Consider the following 22,398-nt stretch of genomic DNA (forward strand, 5'->3'; position numbering starts at 1 on the left):
TACGTCTCCTCTCATGTGCTAGACAAGCATTGCTCAAGACATTTCACATTTTTCTTTTCTTCTTGCTGCATGGCTGCTCAGCTGTTTGTTTTGTTCAGCCGCTCTGGCTTGAAACGGCAGCAAGGATGGGAGATTCACAAATTTAGGACAGAAGAGGTTTTTGTTTGTGGGTTTTGGTTTTTTTTTTGTTCTATCCCTTTCCTTCTGCCTTTGTTCCCACTGCTAGAGCATCAGGGAAAGCCAAAATTATGTTCAAACAGACAGCAAGCATTATCTACTGGTATTAGCTATCTGTCCTGAAACTGGGAATACTGTCTCCAGCCATGCTTGGAGACAAAGTTCAAAAAAACGTGCCCCCAGCAAAGTTCAGATCTAGGCTTTTCAGGGAAAGCAACACCGCTAGGATCTTGCCAGCAGGACAAAGCATCTCCAGAACAGGCTGAGCTGCCTGATTTCTGGTTGGGTTGCAGCAGCCTGCATTTTATTTTCAGATCACTCAAGCCACTGTCCTGAGACCTCCCTCACCACCCAGGCAGGGCAGGCTGCAGATTTCCACCACATCTCCCTCCTACTCCACTGCCTGCCACTGACAAGTTCCACTCCACAGCCCTTGAATCTGCACCCTCATTCTCATTTACATTAAGTGGTACTTGACTCAATTTGTGGCAGGAATGGAAGAGGGCTAAATCCGAAACCTGGCAGGTCAGTGCTGCTGTGCACAGGAACCCAGAAGGAACTGGCTCTAATGGCCACTGTCCTTGCTCTGCCCTGGGGGAAGCTGTAGCAGGAACAAACTCAGCTGCTCTCCACAGCAAGGCTCTTTGCAGCAGGATGATGCTGCAGGTTTAGTGATTTACTTCCATTTTCCAGAGGCTGTGATTGGGCTGATGGACCTGCCCCTCAGCTCTGCTCTTGCAATAGCCTGTGAGGGTCATGCTGTAACCTGCATAGAGATTTTTGGGGTTGTTGGTTGTTTGTTTTGGTTTTTTTTTTTAAACCAGGTCTATTAAAATAATGATCTGGTTTGCACATGCTTTGTGCCAGAACTGCCTGGTGGAGGATCAGGGGCTCATTTGAAATCAACTTTATCATCCCTTGCATTTTCTCAAACTATCTCTATGCCCTCCCTCTCATTCAGACCCTTCCAACACTGGCTGGGATAAGACCTGAGGCTGGAGGGTGCAGACAACAGAGCTCCAGCGTCAACTTCCAGGAACTATTTTCTTGTAGGATCCACAGATCAAGTCGCCATTCAATCTCTTTTGCACTATTACAGCCTTTGTAACTGCTGACCTACTCAAACCAGTCTTAAAATTCCAGGAAAACCTCTATGTGGAATTTAGCAACTCTGGAAGTCCACAGAAGAACAACTAACCTGGAGCAATGAGAAATTCCTAGCTCAAGGCTGCACTCTTGGAAAACGTAGAGACTACTTTTGTCCCTTCCATGACGATGCACAAACGTGGGAAGTTGAAGGAAAATTCTGTGCAGTGTTAAAGACAATTCTCTTTCATCTCACATAGGACACAGCAGACAAGCGCCGGCTCACACACCACAGTGCAAAGGACATGCAAAGCAGCCTGAGCTTAAAAGGACTGGCACCCTGTCAGCACACAGGTTCTGCCTTGTATCAGAGCAGTGCCTGGCCAGCAGTGTCATTTCAAGTTGATCCTACGATAGGAAAGCAATTTTAATGCAATTTAAAGGACACACTGGTCACAGAGATACCCTGGCAAGTTTCTGGTAAACAGTTTGGAAGAAGATTGAAGTAGCTGAACCAGTAATCTCCCAGATGACACTAAGTCCAGTCCCATTTTTAACAGTGTAAATGCAGGACATTGGTCCAACAGTCCCTGCATTCCACACAGCATGAACCCATCTCCAGCCCTCCATACCTTCATCCCTACCCAGACTTTCAAAAGCTGCAGCCCGCATAACACAGCTTCAAATGTAGCTCATGCTCACACTGACCTCTTAATAGGACTGCACCCACTCTCTCAGCATCATGTGGTGAATCTTCATGCCTCCTCCTGGCTGCAATCCAACGTGGTTTTTTAACTTCTATTTACACTTAAATTTCTTAATGACAAGAATTTTTCCCTTCCCAGCATTTGCTTAGACAGAAATCCCACCATCTGGGAGCAGCAGACACACATGCTCCCCTGGGAAGGAGTTTACTGTAAGCTGCACCCTCCCTGCTTCTTGTTTGCCAGCACTGGCCTTGGCAGCAGCACTTTCTGGCTGCACCAAACCCTTCCCTGTTGCTGCCACCCAGGGCCTGACCCAGCCCTGACCACAGCTTCTAACTCAGACTTTCTCATCAAGGTTTAAATCTCTGCCAGCACAGGATGGGAGGAATAAGTGTCACGTGAAAGGGAGAGGGATAGAAATGCAAAGATTTCTAGTCCCACCTGTATTAATATAAAGCTATTGGCTATAAGCGCCCTCCTTGGAACAAACAAAACTTTATGAACCCAGCAGTACCTGTCAACCCATGGACAGAACACAGGCTGGAAAGGTTTTTGACCTTCCTATGAGGACCACACTTTAGCCAGGGAAAACTTATTAACTATAAGCATCCCAGAACATCAAAGCTTTATATAACCCAGATCAGCCTGTCTGCGTCTCACCTGAAGAGACAACACAGGACAGCAACTGCCTGGAAAGGTCTTTGATACTCTGTTTATGGACCACACTTAATAGCAAGAACAGCTCCTGACACAACTTTTATTAATACAAGTATGTGACACTGACTGTAGGGGTTGCTTAGTTGGTGATAACATTTAGTTGCAGGATTGTATTGAAATGATGACAAAAAACCCCAAAAGAAACTGGCACAAACCACATTCTATAGGCAACTCCATCAGTATACCCCTCCCACGACAAACTTAACTTTCAGAGGATTGCTAACCAGAAATATAAGAGCTCAACATCACATTTGAACACACTCAGTAACCCACAGCAAAAGCAATAGGAAGAACACAGTCACTTCCCACTAACACGCATACACTGGGTGAGTTATAGCAAATTATAATTAGTAAGGCACAGGAAAACAGAGTAAGAATTGCTTGCTCAACCCTGCAATGTCCGATGGGGTAGCAGAAGACAGGATAGCTCATTGGTTACCCTCCCAGAGGTGGTGGAAGTTTTGTCCCCAGTTTTTGCTCATGCCCAATCTCTTTTTATACCTTTTTTCTTTCCCTTTAGGTAGGTTGAGCGATTATAGTCAATATTTTTGGGGTGATAAACAGATGCCTGAGGGGTGGCTCCTTGGGTCTCTGCAGGGTGCCACAGGGTGCACAAAGAAAGGCCATGTCATTCCCGTAACACTCTATTCCTTGGTAACCCCATCAATAAGCACTTTCAGGGAGACACTGGAGTCTCTTTGTCCTGCCAGCGTCCCTCCAGGGGGTTGAGGCGTTTCCCTCAACTCATATCAGGGCTATCCCCCTACAGACAAGGTTAGAGTTAAGAGGTGCTGGTGTTGCACTCCAGCTTTCCATGCTATGGCTGTAGGACCAGAATGCATCAGTGGCACATCAAAGGAGTGAGAAAGACCAGAATACTGGCACAAATTTCTTATTCAACTTCTAGCAAAAATACAGCAAAAAGTAGATTTTTTGAGGACAAGCTGGAAGATGAGTGAAAGGCAGTTTTGCCAGTCTGTTCATTAAGACAGACTTCGAGACCTATCTACTGCCTTCTCCTCCATGCTTACCTTCCAACGACTCCAGAGATTGGAATCAGGAGCAAAGCAGAGTGTTTGTTTGCACGTTGTTAGTTCCAGACTCAGAAATACCATCTCCAGGCCAAGAACAGAGCTAGATGGGTTCAAATTCGCAGCTTCGTGTTTTGAATCGGTATCTCTTGGAAAGTGCATGAACCAAGTGCGTTGTCTCCTCCCAAATCCCTGGTGCCAGCCACTGCCAGCTGTCCTGACAGCTGTACACTGAGGGTGCTGTAACACCCCAGTTCAGTTACAGAGAGCCCCTCGGTGTCAGGGCAGGTCTGAAGAGCTGTCACGGGACAAGCTGATGTGCTGACACCAGACACGAGCTCCAGGGATGACACACACCATTGGTCTTCTCTGCACCTAGGAAAGGAGGGAAGGGCAACACACACACACTGACTGCAGCACATGGATAATCTTTATTGGTAACATCAGTGGAGCACCAGTAAACCATTACTGACTGTAGTGGTGACACACAGCTGAGGCACATGCTAAGGCACTTTTATTATATAAAAAAAATTTAAATTCTTTTGTGACAGCAATTGGGACACGAGGCTCCTGCAATAGAGAGCTTCAGGCATACAGTATGGTGCTTCATATTTAATTATTTTTACTTTGCTCATAAGTACGTCTAAATGCAGCATATACAATACGGTTAAGAATACAGGTAAATCCAGCAACCAGTGTACGGTGTAGAAAAGTAAAGACTTATCTATATATAACCATGGTCCCGAGAGAAAGGCAGTGATAAAGACCTTTATTTTTTTCTTAATTACTTATTACAAGAGATACAAAGGCCTTACATATATCTGTGCAGATTAAAGGGTTTTTAATATACTCTTAGTCAATGGTGCACAATAACTAATCCCAACCCCTGGTTACAGAGCAGGTGCAAGAGGCTTGGACATGTCAATAAGAGGAATTTCCCTCCCCTTATTCCCCACCCTCTGCCCACTACCCTAGTAAATTCCTCTAGATTGTGTCTATTACCATTAAATATATTTGGTCCCCCAGAGATTCTCGGACAAGCACAAGGACATTGCTCTGCTTCCCCAGCCTGTCATTAACTACTGGTCCACACTACCTTAGATGAAACCGCTCAGAGGCAGAGACACTAACAAGACATCATTGCACTTCAGAGATCTGTCCAGACAGGAAAAATAAGAAGAGAGAAAAATAAAGAAAAAAGGAAAAAAAAAAAAAGAAAAAAAAAGACAACTTTGGCAAGTCCTCCAGGTAACTGGTTCTGAGAGGAGCTTCCCTCTTCACCCCCTCCCTGGAAACACATGAAAGAAAGGGCAAATTGCCATGGCCAAAGCACACCAATTTTCCTGAAACTGCTCCCAGACCATGTGGGTGGGCAGATTAAAAGAGGCAGAAGTCTGAGGTCACTGAACATGATTGCCGAAAGCAAACAAAGAGGGAGGGAAAAGAATACAGGAAGGAGCATCCCTGCAGCTAGAATTGAAGACAAAAGGAGATTTACAGCAAAAATAATCTTTCCCTAACCCCACTCCCTCCAAACTGTGTAAGGATGTACCAGCAGACATGGCACAGACAGTTCTACAGGCCTCTGTAGTGGCCAAACTGCTGGTCAGGTTTCAGAGCCCTGACTCTTTGGCATTAAATACAAAGAGGATTAGAAACTGGAAAGAGCAGAAAACTAGGAACACAGATGCCTGATCGCTCCAGATACACAAATCTGGGCTTGCTCTGCAGATTCCCAGCCGATTTAGGAGAGGGTTTGCTGAAAGTCCAGTGGAAGAAGGGGGGTGTTCTTCCATAGGTCACTCCCTCATGTGGAACCTGGGTCAAATGGGAGGACTTATTCAGTAGCTTTGGCATCACCAGCATCTGCCTTGCCGTCCACTTCCTCATCGGAGCACTCTCCTGTACCCTTCCTGACCATACGACGTGTCACGACAAAAGGCAGGTCCCCACGCCTAGGGAAGGACAGACAACATGTCAGCAATACAAGGTTCCACTGAACTCACCATACAGGGCAGGCTCTGGAAAGAGGTAAGGAAGCACTTGGCCATGCTGTTTGCTGTAGGCAGCTGCCACTGGGAGCAGTTGCAGCAAGACTACGCTGGACTGGCTGCCAAGGTGTGGGTCAAAATGCCCCACCTTACCTGAGTTTGCTCTTCAGGGAGCTGACTTCTCTATTCATCGCATCAGCTGTTTCAGTGGCATCCTCCAGTTCACGTTGGAGCTTCCTACGGGATGCATTGGCTCGCTGGGCCTCCTCTTCTGCTTCCTCCAGCTGGCGCTTCAGCTGCTTCAAGCGCATGTTTGCCTTGTCCGCCTGTGTGTATATGGGGAAAAAATAATAAGAAATCAATGTTTCCTCAGAGTTACAGCACAGTAGTTGGAGCAGCAAAATGCAGAGTTTCCAAAGCCCCTTCTTCACTTTCTGAAGGCAGTTGCCTAGGACTTGAGAGGCCTTTTCCTTAAAAGTATTACATTTTCATCTCTCTCATCTTACAGTTATTACAGTGACAGAAAAAAAGAGAAATCCATAGGCTGGTTAATGTCAGAGTCCTGTTACATGCAGATGATGCTTCAGCCAAAGCAGGGAAATCCTTCCCAGATGCAGCAGGTCGCTATACACACCTGATCTTTGAATTGCTCAGCATTACGCCTCTCATCATCCACCTGCAGCAAGATATCTTTCAGCTTCTTCTCGGCACGGCGCACCTGCTTGCTGGCAGCCTGGCGCTCCCTAGACACAAACACAGGGATGCTCAAATAACAACTTATCTCCTATTCTCCCCAACAAATTACCTGACTTCTGCAAGTTAGAAACAAGAACATAGCAAGCCCCTCCTTAACTTAGGGTAATAAAGGGGATGGGAAGCAATGTTTCCCAGAAATGAGCAAAAGACAGTGATGTCACATGGATATGAGCCTTCTTGAAGCTACAGAGGGGCAGCACATGGATCACAGCTGCAGTTTTAGGAGTGGTTAAGTCCAGACGAAGCTGTAAGTTTCTACTGTGAAAAACAAGGAAGGTTTGCCAAGATCTTATTTTTGTACTACTCAGGATAGCTAGGATGAAGCTCTCACTCTGGAAAATCAAAATTTGTTCAGAAAAGCTTAAAATCCCAGAGTGATTGGAAGCTTGTAAAACAAAATTTCTACTAGAACATACTTTGTCTCCATGTCTAACTGCTCTTCCAGCTGGGCTATCTTTGCTTCCAAGGCTGTGATGTTAGCCTTGTACTTGGACTTTACAGCACTCTCCATCTCCTGCAGTTTCAGCTTGAGCTCCTTGTTCTGGCGCTCCATCTGCTGGCGAGCGTTCTCGTTCTTCTGTGCGTTGCTGCGCTCTGCGTTCAGGTCAGCATTCATCTGATCGATCTGCAGAGAGAGTAAGGACTCCTCAGCACAGACAGTGCTCCAGCCTGAAAGCCTGATATATTTCTCAGACTTGCCAAGTAAAAGAACCCTCAGAGTGTGCTAAATACTTGGAATAACTGTGATGCAGAGGGAGGCGTCTGCACGCAGAGCACTTCTCAAAAGTATCTTAGTTTACCCAGATTTTCAAAGTAATTCCTTGAATAATAGGTTTATCAACCTTTTCTTAGGGCTAAGTAATCTTGCCAATCACACAAACTGCTCTCTGGGACAAAGCCCATGCTCTTGCACATAGTAATTATTAGTCTTTGAATTACGAAAATCCTGAAGCAAGTGAATCCAATACATGTGTTTTACTAATTTATCATTTATTTGCTGTCTGTCTACTTCCATTAGAAAGAAGCAGCTTAAAAATACTGACTTGCAAAGGTGAAAGGGCAAGAACTCAGTCTACTCCCAAGCCAGGGCTCTGGCTGACAGTCAACCAAGTACAGAATGATGCTCTCCTCTATCAGAGCAAACGAGCCGTTTGGAAAACCACCAGACTGGCTCCTTGGCTTTGGAGCACTAAGAAAACAACACACTTGACTCTCAAAGTTGGTCAGACAAAATATGGCAGAGAACAGGCAGATTAAGATCAGGGTTTCTATAGCAGCCTAACAAATTTCATATGGTTAGTCCATTCAAACTAGCATAGAACTGGCAGAAAAGTGATTTTCCAAACACATTGTGGCAATCTTCAGCATGTGAAGTTGGAGGACCATGCTACAGATCATTTTTCTCAATACCTCTTAATAGAGAAAAAGGGATAGGGAGGTTTTTTTTGGTGGGGTTTGTTGGTTTGGTTCGTTGGTTTTTTTTTAAAATAACCCTGGGAGATTGTTTCAGCTACCCAATGATTTAAAATTATCAAATCCAGTGAGTTTACATCAGTTTTGGTTGCTGTTTTCTGTATCATGGTATTCAGCTGTTTCATCTTGCTCACACCTCTGGACTTCTGATGGCCTGTACTGTATATAAGAGAGCAGCTGGCATGACTCAGAGTGTGGTTTGACAATTTACAGGCTGGAGAACCCCTACTGGCACAGTGCAGCCTGAAGAGGTACCTGAAGATTTGCCTTCTTGAGCCGGTCATTGATTATCTCTGTGTTGCCCTGTTCTTCTTCTAACTCCTCCTCCAGCTGAGCTATCCGTGCCTCCAGGCGTCTCTTCTCCTCCATGGCCAGTGCTCTGTAGGACACAGAATCATGAAAGCATTAAAGCAGCACTGATTGCATCAGTGCCTTGGGGAAAATTCACCACTTGTATACAAAATAAGCTCAGTCTTTCAAGAGCAGAGGGGATAGAATATGTGCTCTAGTCTACATAAAAATAACAGCCTGCAAAGTATTTTCTCAAAGCAGCTCCTCCTCCCTTAAACCGGGGACATTACTCACCCTTTACCACTGTTGTTGGCAATCTCATCAGCCAGCTCATCCCTTTCTTGCTGGGCCTGGCGCTTGGCACGCTCAGCAGCTGCAAGTTCCTGGAATGAAAACCAGACAGTCAGTGATCCAATAGGAAGCTACCAATTAATGCAGCATAGGAAAAAGCAGTTACTGGTAGTGGCTGGTATGGCCTTTAGCAAGATCCAGAGTTAATTATATGACACAGTCTGTCCCCTCTCCACCCCACAGCTTCCTTTGCTTTGCACACTCCTAGCACAGCTGTCAGGAAACAGCCAAATTCTGCATTTTGAAGCAGACCTCATATTTGAGCAGAGTTAAAAGTGCAAAATAGAGGAAATAAACACTAGCTTAGACTGTTTCATATAGTTCTTGGCCAAAGAAAACGAACCAACACTTGACTTGCATGCATATTCCATTACCTCCTGCAACTGGATCATCTCTGCTTCCATGCTCTTCAGCTTCTTCTCATTTTCTTTGGCCTGTGCCAAGATCTCTTCTCTGGAAGTACGTGTGTCCTCCAGTTCCCGCATGTAGTCCTTCATTTGTGCCTGAAAAGGGAGAATAGAAATGGATGAATTTTAGAGCATTCACATTAACAACTTGGGTTTGTTTGTCTAAGGGGAAACATGGATGCAAAACAGAAATAGGGATTCATTATTCTTCAGCTACTGAAAAGGTTGCTGTAAAAACAAAAGGAATCATCCTTTTCACATTTCACAAGTAATAAGGATAAATATAAATGGAAGCAAATACAACTGCTTATTTGCAGAAAAAAAGTTTTGTCAAATAAATGGTGGGGGGGAGGGAGGGTACAGGAAGATTTCTAGTGAAAGAAATGGAATAGGCATTCTAGGGAGGACTTAAGAGCTTTCCCTAACAGAACAGACAACTGCCTGTAGAAATTAAAAAAGCACAGCAGAACCATCTTGGGGCAGGACAAGCCCTAAATGTTACTTATGGCCCTCTAACTTTGTAGCTCCATAATCCTTTCCAAAAAACACTCACCTGAGGCAGGCACTAGAATGAACTTTGCCTACAGCTTGTCTCCCAGGGAGTTAAACAAGCAGATTGGGATTAGAAGGATGTTTGAAATGCCAATAAATCTTTTGTGGTAAATTGCTACAAGGTTCTGCTGCTCTTGTGACACTGATGCATGGTTCTCATGAAGTGAAATCCTGTATCCCATTTCCCCGGGGTAAATGCTCTACATTGACAGTTAAAGCAGTCACAGTCTAACCTGCAGTTTGCGGAGCTGCTTGATGGCTTCTTCACGGTTCTTGTTAGCAGTGTCTATATGGCTTTCCAAATCCTTCAGATCCATCTCTAGCTTCTTCCTGGCAGCCACAGCCATGGATCGCTGTTTTCGTTCATCCTCCAATTCCGCCTCCATCTCCCGAACCTGTGTGAAGAAACACAGGCGCATTTCAGTGCCTTCATTTCCCAACACCCACTTTTCACATCCCCCTTTCAAATGCTACATAAGTGCAAGCATGTGACTTGCCTTCATTCTCCCCGGCAGGGCGATGGGGCTAATAATATTCCTCACTAATAAAGCCTCATGGGTCCCTTTGATAGACAAAGGTTGTTTGAACAATCACACACACAAGGGAGAAAGTCTCCCACAGCTTTGCAATGCTGCCTGGAGTACTACCATTAACACTCTGTGGATTTGCACTGTCTGTCTAACCATCTTTGGACACAAGTGTTTTTATGTACAGAACACTTTCAGGAATTATAGAGCAATTCTTACTTGTCTGATGAGCTGTTTCTTCTTCTCTTCATTCTGTTCATCACGTCCCTGGAGGTCCCGGTCAAACTGTGCCTTCATAGCCTGTTGGTTCACTTCTAGCCGCAGTTTGGCATCCTCTGTGGCCTGCAGTTCATCCTCTAGCTCTTCCAGCTGTGTCTTCATCTCCTCCACCTGCTGCTCCAGGGCTCGCTTAGCTTTCTCCAGCTCATGGACCTACAGCACAGTACCACATGTGAGGATTTCTCAAAGACTACAGACAATTTAACCTACCCTAACAACAAAAAAGCCACTCACATCAGACAGAATACCAGAACATTGCATTTGTCCCTTGTATTAGGGCAGATATAAGGTGCTAGTCTGAACCATAATTACTTCTAGTTCTGGTCGTGTATATATGGTGGCAGGGTCAAAGAGAAAAGCATTTGTCAGCCCAGTCCTGACTTACACCACACTTATCAGAGCTGAACACCTCTGGTTCTGATAGAATTCAGGAAAATATTTCTTGGTCTCTGAATTTGTTCTTTTCTTTCCATATTATAACACCTTTTGTCTTGAAATATTGGGATTAATGTCTTCCACTGCCTGGCTAATTGCTGTCTTTTATGTATTAGGCTCACAGTATACCTTCATCTCTGCACAAGGATACCAATTCATTTTCAGTTTGTCACTACCTCATTTAGGTAATTTCCTGCCTCTTTCAACCCATCTTTCCCACTTACTAATGTAATACAAACATAACATTCACAAACTCACAATGTATCTAGTATTCACTACAACACTCCTCGGTGTTACCACTTGCCTCAGCTTTTAGCAGTATTACAGTAACAGTATCACCTGTGTGACATTTCCTGACCATGTAAGTTTAACTTCATACTTACACTTTTCCCAACATCATCCTTTGAACTCATCAGATCTTCCATCTCTGTGCGGAACTGCTTATTGATTCGTTCCAGCTCAGCCTTCTGCTCTATGGCTTCTTCCAGGGCTCTGGCCAGGGACAGGGCCTTAGTCTCCTTCTCACGGGCTTCTGCCTCAGCACGGTCCCGTTCTTCTGCATACTTGGCAGAGATGGTCTTCTCCTCTGCCAACAGCTACAAGAATGCAGCATTAGTATTCTGAGAAATTGCTGATAATTTTCTAACAAGGTAAACACTCATCTTTTCATCAGAGCCTTCTTAATAGTTTTCTTCCATGGATAGAAGGAATCAAGAAAATGCAATTTCAGAGAATGAGGCATGCCATCTGATCTCTAACAACTGTGATGACCCCATGTAAACAACTCTTGATTCCCTAGGTCTCCAACCTGTTATTTCCAACTTTCTGTCGGAGATGATCAGCAAAAAATGCTTCAAATTCAGTCTTGGTTTTGATTAAGTGTTAACCCTTTGGGAAAAGGAACATTACTAAACTTCCTCTGCATAAAACAGAATTAATTTACTTCTATTAAACCTTATTTCTCCATTCTAAATACTCTGCCTTATTTCAGAAACAAGCATTCTTCAAGCAGTATTGCTTAAGTACTCTTACAGCAGACCTGTCAGTAAGATGCCCCTGCTGAATACCCAGTGAATGAAGTCATACCTGATCAAACTTCTTCTGCTTCTTCTCTAGGTTGGAAACAATCTGCCGCTGATGATCCAAGTCTACAGCGAGGTCATCCAGCTCTTGCTGCAGGCGGGTTTTAGTTTTCTCCAGCTTGTCATATGCCGCTGTCTTCTCATCATAACGCTGGCTCAAGCCCTCCAAGTCCTTCTGCAGCTTCTTCCTGGCTTCCTCTGCTGCCTCAAGGCAGCCCAGACCATCATCCATCTTTTTCTTTGCATCTATTGCCTGAAGGACAAAGATTGCACATGAAGCCACACCACCGGTAATGCTATATGCAGTTTACTGGCACCAGTAGTTACGGAGATAAGTCTGGTAATTTCTGAAGACACTACTCCCCCCTCAGATACACTGCATGATTGGATTCCCAAAGGAAGTCTTGGACAGAAATCTGTAATTGGTTCATCTGATTATTACCAAGGATCTCCTCACTTCTTCTCTCACTCAAATCAGCAGGATCACCCTTCCCCAGGAAAGGTTGTGTTACTAGAAGCCAACTCTGCATTTAGATTTTATGTTCCTCAAGACAGACCTGGACTTATGCTTTGTCTCAAAAGTCACTGGTTTATGGGATGCAGACTCTGTACCTGTTGCTGAAGAACAGAGATCTGTTTCTCCAGGTTTCTCTTTGCCTCCTCTTCTTCTTCCAGTTGCTCCTTGAAAGCATTCTTCTCATCCTCCATTTGCTTCAGCTTAGTGCTGAGGCTCAGTTTGAGGCGAGTCTCCTCCTGCAGCAGCTCCTATAAAGCAAACACCCCAGTGGAATTCAGCACTGCTTCTTGGCTTTAAAGGCTCACAATCCTCCCCCCCACTCTCTCCAGAATGAGTACTTCTGAAGTATGCAACTTAATTCACAGATAAGACAACCAAAGACAGAATTTAAGTAATTGTCTTCCAGTGATACAGTATAGAAATAAAATATTCAGAAGGATCTTATTCTCTCCTACACTCTAATCATCAAAGTATATTCCTTGCCACACAAGCCTTTCTCAAGGCACTACCATGCTCCTCACCACACAGCCTTTCTGCCAGTCCTCCAATTACCACACAAAGTATTAAAACCTCTCCCAACAACAGCACAACTGTACTCTGCTATGTGTCTTTCTCATATTCCAGTACCAAAGGAACAGACAACAGGCCAAAGTGCTCTAGCATGGTCAAAAACATTGCTGGTCTTAGTAGAAGTGTACAGTGCTGGTCATTTACCAGCTTAGGGCACAACAGCATTGATTGACTTATGCTGCCAGTGCTTGAGCTGAAGGATCTGCAAAGACTGACCAATCTTTAAACTAGTGCAGAATTTTTAATGGTGCCCTATCTTTGAGTCTGTTTTTAAAAAACAGTAGTAAGTAGAACATCAATGACTGTTCAACGTTACTCAGTATCTGAGGTTTGATGTTCTCTTCCTTTCCCTTTCAACATGTTTAGTACTTCATGCTTTACCCAAAGTGTCATATTCTACTAACTGTAAGTGGCGGTTTCATCCCAAGGATGATTTATTTCCTGAAAAAAACCCAAATTATTTGAATCTATCACTTCCCCAACATCCACTGAGAAATAAAAAATTCTGCCTCACTTGACAAATTTACTGGAAATCACAGATATGCACACACAAAACCCCCTGTCAAATACTTGACTATGAAGATCTCAAACAAGAACCTAGCATTCCAGTCTGTCACTAAAGAGCTCTCAACCAGAAAGGTGATAGAGGAGGACTTCTAAATCCAAGACAGGGAAAGTCAAGTATGTCGCACATACTGAGGAAGCGAAAGGAAGATAAACAGCTTGTTTCTGCAGAAATGCTCCTAATACACCATGCAATATAACCCCTTAGAAAAAAAAAATCCAGACCCAAACCTTTGAATTGCTGTATATCCAGTACTTAATGGTGTCCAGAGTGATTTCTCACTTTAAAAGTCTGTAATGGACACTGGCTGCACCACACACAGTTGCCTTTCCAAAGCTCTCACCTGTGTATCCTGAAGCTGTGATTCCAGAGCAGAGAAATCCTTTGCTAATTTGATTGATTTGCTGTCAGACTGGTTCAGAAGACCTGTGACATTGTCCAACTCAACCTGAAGGAGAGGTCAGAGTGTGAGTTACTGAATTCATCAGCAAAAACAAAGACAGGAACAGGTGAGCAGCTACGAGATCCAAAAGTGAAAACTGAGGCGCCTCTCAACAGAGGCATGTGTATAATCTCTTAAGGAATGAATACCATTCCAATGGTAGTGCATTTGGAATGAATACTCATTTCCAAAGCCCCAGGAATTAAATATGAGAAGTTGAAAAGAGAATTTTACTTGGGATCACCTCTGTTACAACAGTCTTCTGGTTTTGGTTGGTTTGGGGTTTTTTAAGGACTACATGGGATTTTAAACAGCCTGGTAAGAAACTGTAAAAGCTTATATGAAACTAACTCTCTTCTATTTTATCTGCTTCAGGATTGTATGCAGAGTCTCAAAATTACATTTTGACGCTCCAACAGATAGTGCATACGCTGGCAATGCTCACTGACAATGCTCAATGAAGGAGAAGGCCAAAGACAATGTTTCATGTGACTCAAAGGGATTTGCTGTTCCTTTGAAGAAAGGAGGAGAAACCCTTAAATTTCCACATCACCCTTGGGCCACTCCTCATCACCATCAACCACATTGCAAAGCTTCAGGACAGAGTTTTCTAAATGAGTTGCACAATCAGCAGTGTGTCTGTGCTGCTCTAGGTCCCCAAGTAGCTCACAAAACTGTGCTGTGCAAAAAGCTGCGTGCTGAAGGGGTGCAGACACACTGACTCCTTCAGGCTTACAAAACTCAAATGGCAACTCGTTATTTCAGCTTCTCAGGGGCTACTCAAGGTAAATGACATCAATTCAAATATCCTGCTCTGGCAACAAGTTAAGGAATTTGCACAGTCCTTGAGAAGCAAACTATAGATTTGCTTTCTGTAGGAACCTTATTCTCAGGAGGAACAAGATTTTTGAACTAATTATGAGAAGGTACCACCCTACAGCCTTTTCTCTCCAGCCCTGGGCTGAAGTTAAGGAAAACCCACGGCCACTCACCTGCAATTTGTTAACCCTCTCAGCCAGCTCAGTCTTCACTCTTTCACCTTCTGTAAATTTCACCTGCAGTTCTTGGAGCTGAGCATCTACTTTTTTCCTCTTGTGCTCAGCATCCCCTTTGCCCTGCAGAAGAGCTTTCACCTCATTGGACAGTTCCACCTTCTCACTTTCCAGGGCTTGTTTAGCTTTTTCAAGATTTGCTTTCACCTAAGAGGAAAAGAAAAAGCAGCAAAACTCCTCAGACTTTAGATATGGCAGGATCCTTCCACTGAGTACATACTTTTTTATTCAACAAGCAAGCTCTACTGTTGCATGTTTAGCAGCTAACTTGTAGACTGCTTACTCAGAAAAAAAACAATTTCAACAGCCTGTCACTGCTAAGTAAGAGACAATCAGAGAAGACAAAAATACAGAAGAAAGTCTGGTACTCTCGGATTTCCACATTAAAGGCTGTACAAGTCAACCAGCACTAGCAGTGAAAGGAATGTCTTGGCTATGCAGTATAACAGGTCTGATGGTAGAAAAAAGAAAGAATGCGGCTATTTGAAACAGCTTTATATATGCTTCATAGCAAAAAATGATCTACCAAGGGAAGAAAACATGTATCAGAAGCCTAGTATCATGAACTTCTGCAGCTGTCATTTCAGGGAGGTTGACTGCTTTGGCCTTGTGTTTTCTGTTCCACATACCCGTTTGGTTTGCTCTAACTGCTCTGCCAGCTCTTCAATAGCTTGTGAATGTTTCTGCCTCATCTCTTGGATTTGAGCCTCATGAGTCTTTGCCTCATCTTCAAGAGTTTTCTTCAAAACTGTTACTTCTTGTTCTCTCTTTGACCTGCAAAATTCACAAATTCCAATTAGATGCTAAGGAGGGAATCAAGCAGAGGTGTATATCCACTAACATTATCTCTAATGTAGGAAAATGCCATGGTCTGTTTAGTCCTACAGGCTATATAGACACTTTTCCAAGTCAGCACTTAGCATTGCATCCTTCTTAAGCACAAGCTGGCAGCATTACTTTCAGCCTAAGAACTGATATCCTCAAAGTATGCATGTTTCAGGGGTACCCCTATGCTTTGGTTAGGGAGTAAATCAATTGTCTTATGTCAGGTGAGGTCACGTGGCCTTGACTACTTACACACTACCTCTACTTACACACTACCTCCTTCTGAGGTTCCTGAGGTTACTGAGGCTGCTAACCAGCCTACCCCTACCCTGGGAAAGGCAAAGACATACGATTTTAAGAGACTGAATGAGGCAGCATTTATCAAAAACAGTCAAAACCAAAACCAAATAAAGATAACATGGTGCCATGTTGGAGTTACCTCAGCTCCTGCTGAGCAGCTGTAGAATCTAGTGTGTCTTCTAGCTCTGTTTTCAATGCTTCCAGCTCTTCTCCCAGATCCCGCTTCTGTTTTTCAGCTTTATTTCTGGATGCTCTCTCTGACTCCAGGTCTTCCTGCAGCTCAGTGATCTGGGATTCAAGTTCCCTGATCTTTTTCAGAGCCATGTTCTTCTGAGCTGCTTCTTCTTCCACTCTGTGTTCAACATAAAGTTCTGGTCAGAGCCAGACTTAAACCATACACAAATTAAAACAACCTGTCGTACCAAGAATAATCAAGAAAAAAAGCTGGTATTGGTCAGCTCTACAATATTACATTCAGACTTTGATCCATACATGATCTACAGATTCTAAGCTCGAGTTCCCAATACTGGAGAGCACTCAATTTCTTACCTCAAAGAAGGGGACAGAGAGAGACTGACAATAGACGAAAGCAGGAGAAAAAGCACCATTTTACATTGGAAATTGGACGCTTTACTGAATAGATGAATACAGCAACTACAAGAGAGACAGTGTGTTGACACTACTTTTTAACCCCATCTGAAATATACCTGCTCCAGTGAAATGCACGCAGTGCCCATTACATTCCCAGTCTAGTTCTGTACAGAGAATGTGGCAGTGAGCAGCAGCTAAAGAATTCTAATGCTGAGGACACGGATCTTTAACAGTGCACAGGATAAAATACAACATCCACAGACTGCAAACAGTCTCTATTCCCAGTGACACAAGACAAGAAGAGCTTCCCAACATGGTGGACCCTGAACCCAGCAGATCAGGTTCTCACCTAGCTAAGGCTGCCTGCAGCTCCTCTTCCTTCTTGGCCAGCTGCAATTTGAGTTCTGCGATCTGAGCCTGCAGCTCAGCAATCTGGTCATGCAGATCAGTGGAGTCCCCTTCAAGCTTCCGACGAGTCTTTTCCAATTCTTGCCTCTGCTTTTCTTCGCGTCGCAGGCGTTCTATGGAGATGGGCACATGTTGGATCAGATGACACATGCTCAAAGAGCATCGTAAAAGCAGACAAAAATAGATCTATTTAACAAGATTTCCTTCCTAATAGTACAACTGTCCAAACTGTAGTTGGACTGCATTATTCTGTCAGGACCTATACATGCAACTAACCCTATATTTTGCCCTCAAAACATCTCTGGGCAGTTTCCCTTCCCCTTGCCTTACAGTCAAGCCTCCTTCCCCCTTTTTGCTGTAAGAATGCCAGCACAATGTCAGTCTCACACCACACAGGCATAAGCACTCATTAAGTGATGCTGAACACAAGGTCTGCTCTCCCTTCACTGAAGCTAAAGAGGCTCCTGCTGCATTAACCTGGGCAGTCTCCAGATGAAAAGTCTCCTAGAACTCCGAATAACTCGTGGAAACAGGCTATCAGGAATTGCACTAACCCTGACAGATTGAATCTGCTGGAAGTAGAAAAGTGGAGACACTTCCACAGCAAGAGAAGAAAGAGAACCAGCCTCTCTTCTCCATTGGCCTGCTGCTTTAGAGAGGACTTTTATTTAGATCAAGGGCTCAGCTGACAAGGCACATAACCTTCAGCCAGCCAGTGCACAGATCTATCAAGCCAATCAATAGGTTACACACTACAGAATAATTTTTAACCCCTCAGAAACCAGGGAGGACTAAAACTCTAGAAACGAAACTGAAGTTCAGCAAATTTTAACAAGAAACCACCTAGAACTAAACAGGCAAGGTCTTTGCAGGATCTGTCTAATTGGAAAAAAGAAACCAAACCCACCTTCAAGATCTGTGATCATGGCCTCATGCTTATTCTTGAGTTTGGCTAAACTCTTAGATTTCTCCTCTTCCTCTGTCAGGTTTGTTGTAAATTCAGACATTCTGTCTTCCAACAGTTTTTTTTCCTGCGGAATTGAGAAAGCAGAGTCAAACCAGTTGCTGGAATTACATGATATTTTTCCAGAGTTGACTGTGCTTAGAGATGTCAATGTTATGAGTGCCTACTCCTGCTACAAGGAAACTCCAAAAGAAAGAATTCCTTTCAGGATCACAGAGAGTAGTCAAATAAAGTTGAATTTAAATTAAAGATTTGTATTTGATAGTCCTTTCAAAACTGAAAGGGAAGTCTATTTATGGAATAATTTGATACTGCTTGGCATAACAATGTATCAGAAAATATTTCCTCATGGTTCATTACTTAGTCAAGGCTGATAAAACATCATACAATACTGACTGTCAAGAATAGAGATAGGCAGCTAATTTTAAAAATTCAGGTAAGAATTCTCAAAGACAGCACTGAATTAATTCCTAAGTTTCCCTGTAAGAGGAGAAAGGTAAGCCTTTGGTGGGTGGCTCCAAGAGAAACACCTCTGCATCTTTAGCCTGTGGCAGAAGCTGCAGGAATCTTACCTTAGCCAGTTTGAGATTCTGGTCTTCCAGAACGAGAACATCTTCTTCCAGTTTCTTTAATTTGGCCTCTGTGGTCACCTTTTCTAGTTGCAGCTTCTGCCTAGCACTTTCCTCTTCTTCAAGCTGCTCCTCTAGCTCCTTCACAACACCCACAGAAAAAGCAAGATATTTGTCAGTGCTGCTCACCAATCCATGCAATGGCACAGTAGCAATACCAGAATAGAACGTTTCTTTACCGTTCCCTCAAGGTATTATTTGTAGGTCCTAGAGTGACATATCTGTCATGACTTAATGCAACGTACTGCATTCTAACCAAGTTTTCTAGCAGAACAGACTGTGCTGTATTTTGCAAAAAACACTACCATTCCTAAAACAAAGCAAAGACTTGTCTAATTCTTTGAGAAGCAGCCATCATCTTCATGAATGTAACAGCTCATTCAGGATGACTGAACGCATGCCTCAAGCTCAGCACAAAGATCACTGCATATTGCTGTTTCCACTGAGAGATTTTTCTATGCCTTGTTTTCCCTTCTGTTCTCTCTTTTGTTTTCCCTCCAAGCTGAGAAAAAAGAATGACTCTAACCCCTACTATTCTCTTTACTGACAAGAGACAGCATTCCTAAGGCATTACCTGGATGTTCTGCTGCATTTTCTTCTTTTCAGCCTGAAGATGTTGACACCGTTCTTCCTCTTCCTCCACCCTTGCTTCCAGGTCATGACATATCTCCTCCAGTTCTTGTTTCTTGGCTGTCAGGCGAGCTCTTATCTCCTCAGCTTCAGCACAGAGTTCCGTTTCTGCTTGCAACTGTTCCTGCAGCTGCATCTTCTCTGCCATTAGCTACATTGGATGCAAAACCACAAAAAAGACAAGCTCCAATTTACCAAAGCACTTCACAATCTGTGTTAAGTGAAATTACGTGCTCCCGTGTTCCACAGTTACAGTTTTAAACATTGCAGCACTCCCTTGCTGTTAATCAAAAGCTAAATAACAAAACACAGTTTTATGTGTTTGTTCTCCTTCACAAACCACAAGCAGGAGCTCCATATCAAGTCAGCTTTCACAAATTTCTCAGGACTGTATCCATTTAAAATAAAGATATTGTCTATTTCCCCCTGCAAAAGTAATAAATTATTATCAGCCCTACAGAAAAAGAATCCTGCTTTCACCTTCTGTGTTCCAAACAAAAAGGACTCCATTAATGGTGAGATTGAATTCAATGAGCTTGCTATAATACTCAGCCAAAGGAGACTTTTCTTCACATAATGGCTATAGAAGAGCAATATGTAGTCACTGTACACAATGACTTGCTGAAGGAGCTGAGCTGGAAAGAAGGACAAAGGAAAGTGACCATGATGGCAGCCAAGTCAAAAGCTTCAGCAAGCTGGAATCCTGCAGAGCTTGTCCATCAGACCAAGAAAGCAAAGGAGTTGCTCTCAAGCAGTTAGACAAGTATAGAGAGAACAACTTTTACACATTGTATTTTCAAACTCACCTGAGCCTGGAAGGTCTCCATCTCACTCAGTCTATTTTCTGCAGCTAGCTGCTTCTCCTTGACCTTTATGAGTTCTTCTTCCTTGGCCATCATCTCCTCTTCCTGTCTGCTTACTTGAAGAAGGGGCTTCACCTGAAAGGGAAATCAAGGGAATGAGATGTATATAAGGAACTAGAAAAACATGAAGAAATGCTCTTGCACTTGGGAAGCATTGAATAAAAAAAAGTTTTAGATAACTGTCATATTTGAAGGACTGACCAATTTTTTATGTGAACACTGGGGGAATCACAGAGGACCAGATATCAGTTACTCTGCCAATAGCACACTTTCTGCCTGTCCATCTATTCCTCCAGGATGGGGTGCATTAGCAAAGAGTTCAGTAAAAATTCCAGATCCTCAAGGGTTAAGTAGCCATATCAAGAGAGTAAAAGAGTTGTCATACAGTGGGGAAATTCACACCTAAGTCAATATCATATAGGTGGACTTCTGTAAGGCCTTTGACATGGTCCTTCACAACATCCTTCTCTCTGAATTGAAGAGATGTGGATTTGACGTGTGTTGAATTAGGAACAGGCTGGGTAGTTGAATCCAGAGGGCAGTAATCACTGGCTCAATGTCCAGACAGAGAGAGGTGACAAGTGGTGTCCCTCAGGAGACTTTATTGAGACCAGTGTTACTTCATTAAAGGACACAGATGAAGGGATCAAGTGCATCCTCAGTAAACCTGCAAGTAACACCAAGGTGAGTGGTGCAGCTGACACGTGTGCTGCCATCCAGAGGCACTCAGACAAGCTTGAGAAGAGGGCCCATGGGAACCTCATGAGTTCAGTGAGGCCAAGTGCAAGGTCAGGGCAACCCTCTACTATCAATATCATCTGAGGGATGAAGGGATTGAGAGCATCCCTGTGGAGAAGGACATGGAGGTTTCTGCTGGATGAAAAACTGGACATGGCTGGCAATGTGTGCTTACAGCCCAGAAAGCCAATCATGTCCTGGGCTGCATCAAAAACAGTGCGGTCAGCAGGTCAAAGGAGGGGATTCTGCCCCCCTACTCTGGTGAGATCCCACCTGGAGTACTGCACCCAGGGCTGGGGTACTCAGCCAGCTTGAGTGGGTCCAGAGGAGGGTCACAAAAATGATCAGAGGGCTGGAGAACTTCTCCTGTGAAAACAGGCTGAGAGAGTTGGCGTTGCCTGAAAGTTGGGCAGCCTGCAGAAGAGAAGGCTACAGGGAGACTTTATAGCATCTTCCAGTACTTAAAGGGGGTTTATAAAAAAGATGGAGCTGAACTTTTGAGAAAGTCTGTTGTGACAGGACAAGAAGTAATGGTTTTAAACTAAAGAGGGTAGATTTAGATCAGATATAAGGAAGGGAAGTTGAATTACATGTTTAAATGTCCCTTCCAACCCAAAGTATTCTATGATTCTATAAAAAAAACACCACCCATTTCTGTGATTACCCATCAAAACCCCTTAGAAGTAATTTCATAGGAAGGATAAAAAAAGTCTAAATTCTGCTCTCAACTCTCATTTAGCTTTAAAGTCTCAAAGCTAAAAAGTAAGAAATTCCATGCATTTAGAAAAGAGGCCATTTCTTCATGTGGTCATTGTCTTTATAAAGATAAAATATCTACAAGTATTATAGCAAGATCAGACCTTCCCTTTGCTCTTACAACCCTGGACAAAGATGGCAAGCCATCCCTGTAATAATAATTTTTGCCAAGCTAAATTGACTAACCACATGGCAAGTGACTCTTTGAAGTGCCATACCATCCAAGCACGTGATCCCCTTACTCTTCTTAGGCAGAAAACACTAAAAGATGACTTCTACTTTCCCACAGCCTTATTTGGATACAGCCTTGTATGTGATTTATGCAGACATACTGCATATGTACAAAATACTCTATGATATTCTCTACCTAAATGAATCAAGGTGTAGTTTCAAGCCAGCCCAATTGCAGAGGGAGCAACTTTTGTGCTCTGGTTCAACCTGAGAAGCTGAAATTGCAACCAAACCACCAAAATTGCAATGGGAGAAGTATTACCTTGGTGAACAACCTCCACCACTGCCAGTTCCGCAGTTTCAAATAGGCAGCACAGTTTCTCTGAAGCACTTTCATAGCTGTCAATTGCTGCTGGCGCTTGGCAAAGGCTCTGCAAAGTAAGGGGAGGTCAGACAAAGGAACCCATAGCAGCACACAATTCTCACCAACAAGCCCTTTCTTAGATACTTCTACA

General features: G+C 43.5%; 1 protein-coding gene across 1 annotated transcript in view; it reads right to left on the minus strand.

Moving 5' to 3' along the window:
• Positions 1-4,130: 4,130 nt before the first annotated feature.
• Positions 4,131-22,398, minus strand: part of MYH9 (myosin heavy chain 9) — a 71,298-nt gene continuing 53,030 nt past the window's right edge. Inside the window, exons 20-41 of the mRNA XM_071551686.1 lie at positions 22,206-22,314; positions 20,162-20,293; positions 19,300-19,506; positions 18,669-18,806; positions 18,040-18,163; positions 17,074-17,245; positions 16,273-16,485; positions 15,638-15,782; positions 14,949-15,155; positions 13,858-13,962; positions 12,475-12,627; positions 11,867-12,115; positions 11,164-11,376; positions 10,286-10,498; positions 9,773-9,934; positions 8,955-9,083; positions 8,524-8,612; positions 8,194-8,317; positions 6,882-7,090; positions 6,344-6,452; positions 5,863-6,035; positions 4,131-5,673 (exon numbers count right to left, since the gene is read on the minus strand). Of these exons, the coding sequence (XP_071407787.1) occupies positions 5,556-5,673; positions 5,863-6,035; positions 6,344-6,452; positions 6,882-7,090; positions 8,194-8,317; positions 8,524-8,612; positions 8,955-9,083; positions 9,773-9,934; positions 10,286-10,498; positions 11,164-11,376; positions 11,867-12,115; positions 12,475-12,627; positions 13,858-13,962; positions 14,949-15,155; positions 15,638-15,782; positions 16,273-16,485; positions 17,074-17,245; positions 18,040-18,163; positions 18,669-18,806; positions 19,300-19,506; positions 20,162-20,293; positions 22,206-22,314 (3,493 nt within the window). The 3' untranslated portion in view covers positions 4,131-5,555. The remainder of the gene's footprint in view (positions 5,674-5,862; positions 6,036-6,343; positions 6,453-6,881; positions 7,091-8,193; positions 8,318-8,523; positions 8,613-8,954; positions 9,084-9,772; positions 9,935-10,285; positions 10,499-11,163; positions 11,377-11,866; positions 12,116-12,474; positions 12,628-13,857; positions 13,963-14,948; positions 15,156-15,637; positions 15,783-16,272; positions 16,486-17,073; positions 17,246-18,039; positions 18,164-18,668; positions 18,807-19,299; positions 19,507-20,161; positions 20,294-22,205; positions 22,315-22,398) is intronic.

Source organism: Pithys albifrons, chromosome 3 (genome assembly GCF_047495875.1).
Source record: "Pithys albifrons albifrons isolate INPA30051 chromosome 3, PitAlb_v1, whole genome shotgun sequence".
NCBI lineage: Eukaryota > Metazoa > Chordata > Aves > Passeriformes > Thamnophilidae > Pithys > Pithys albifrons.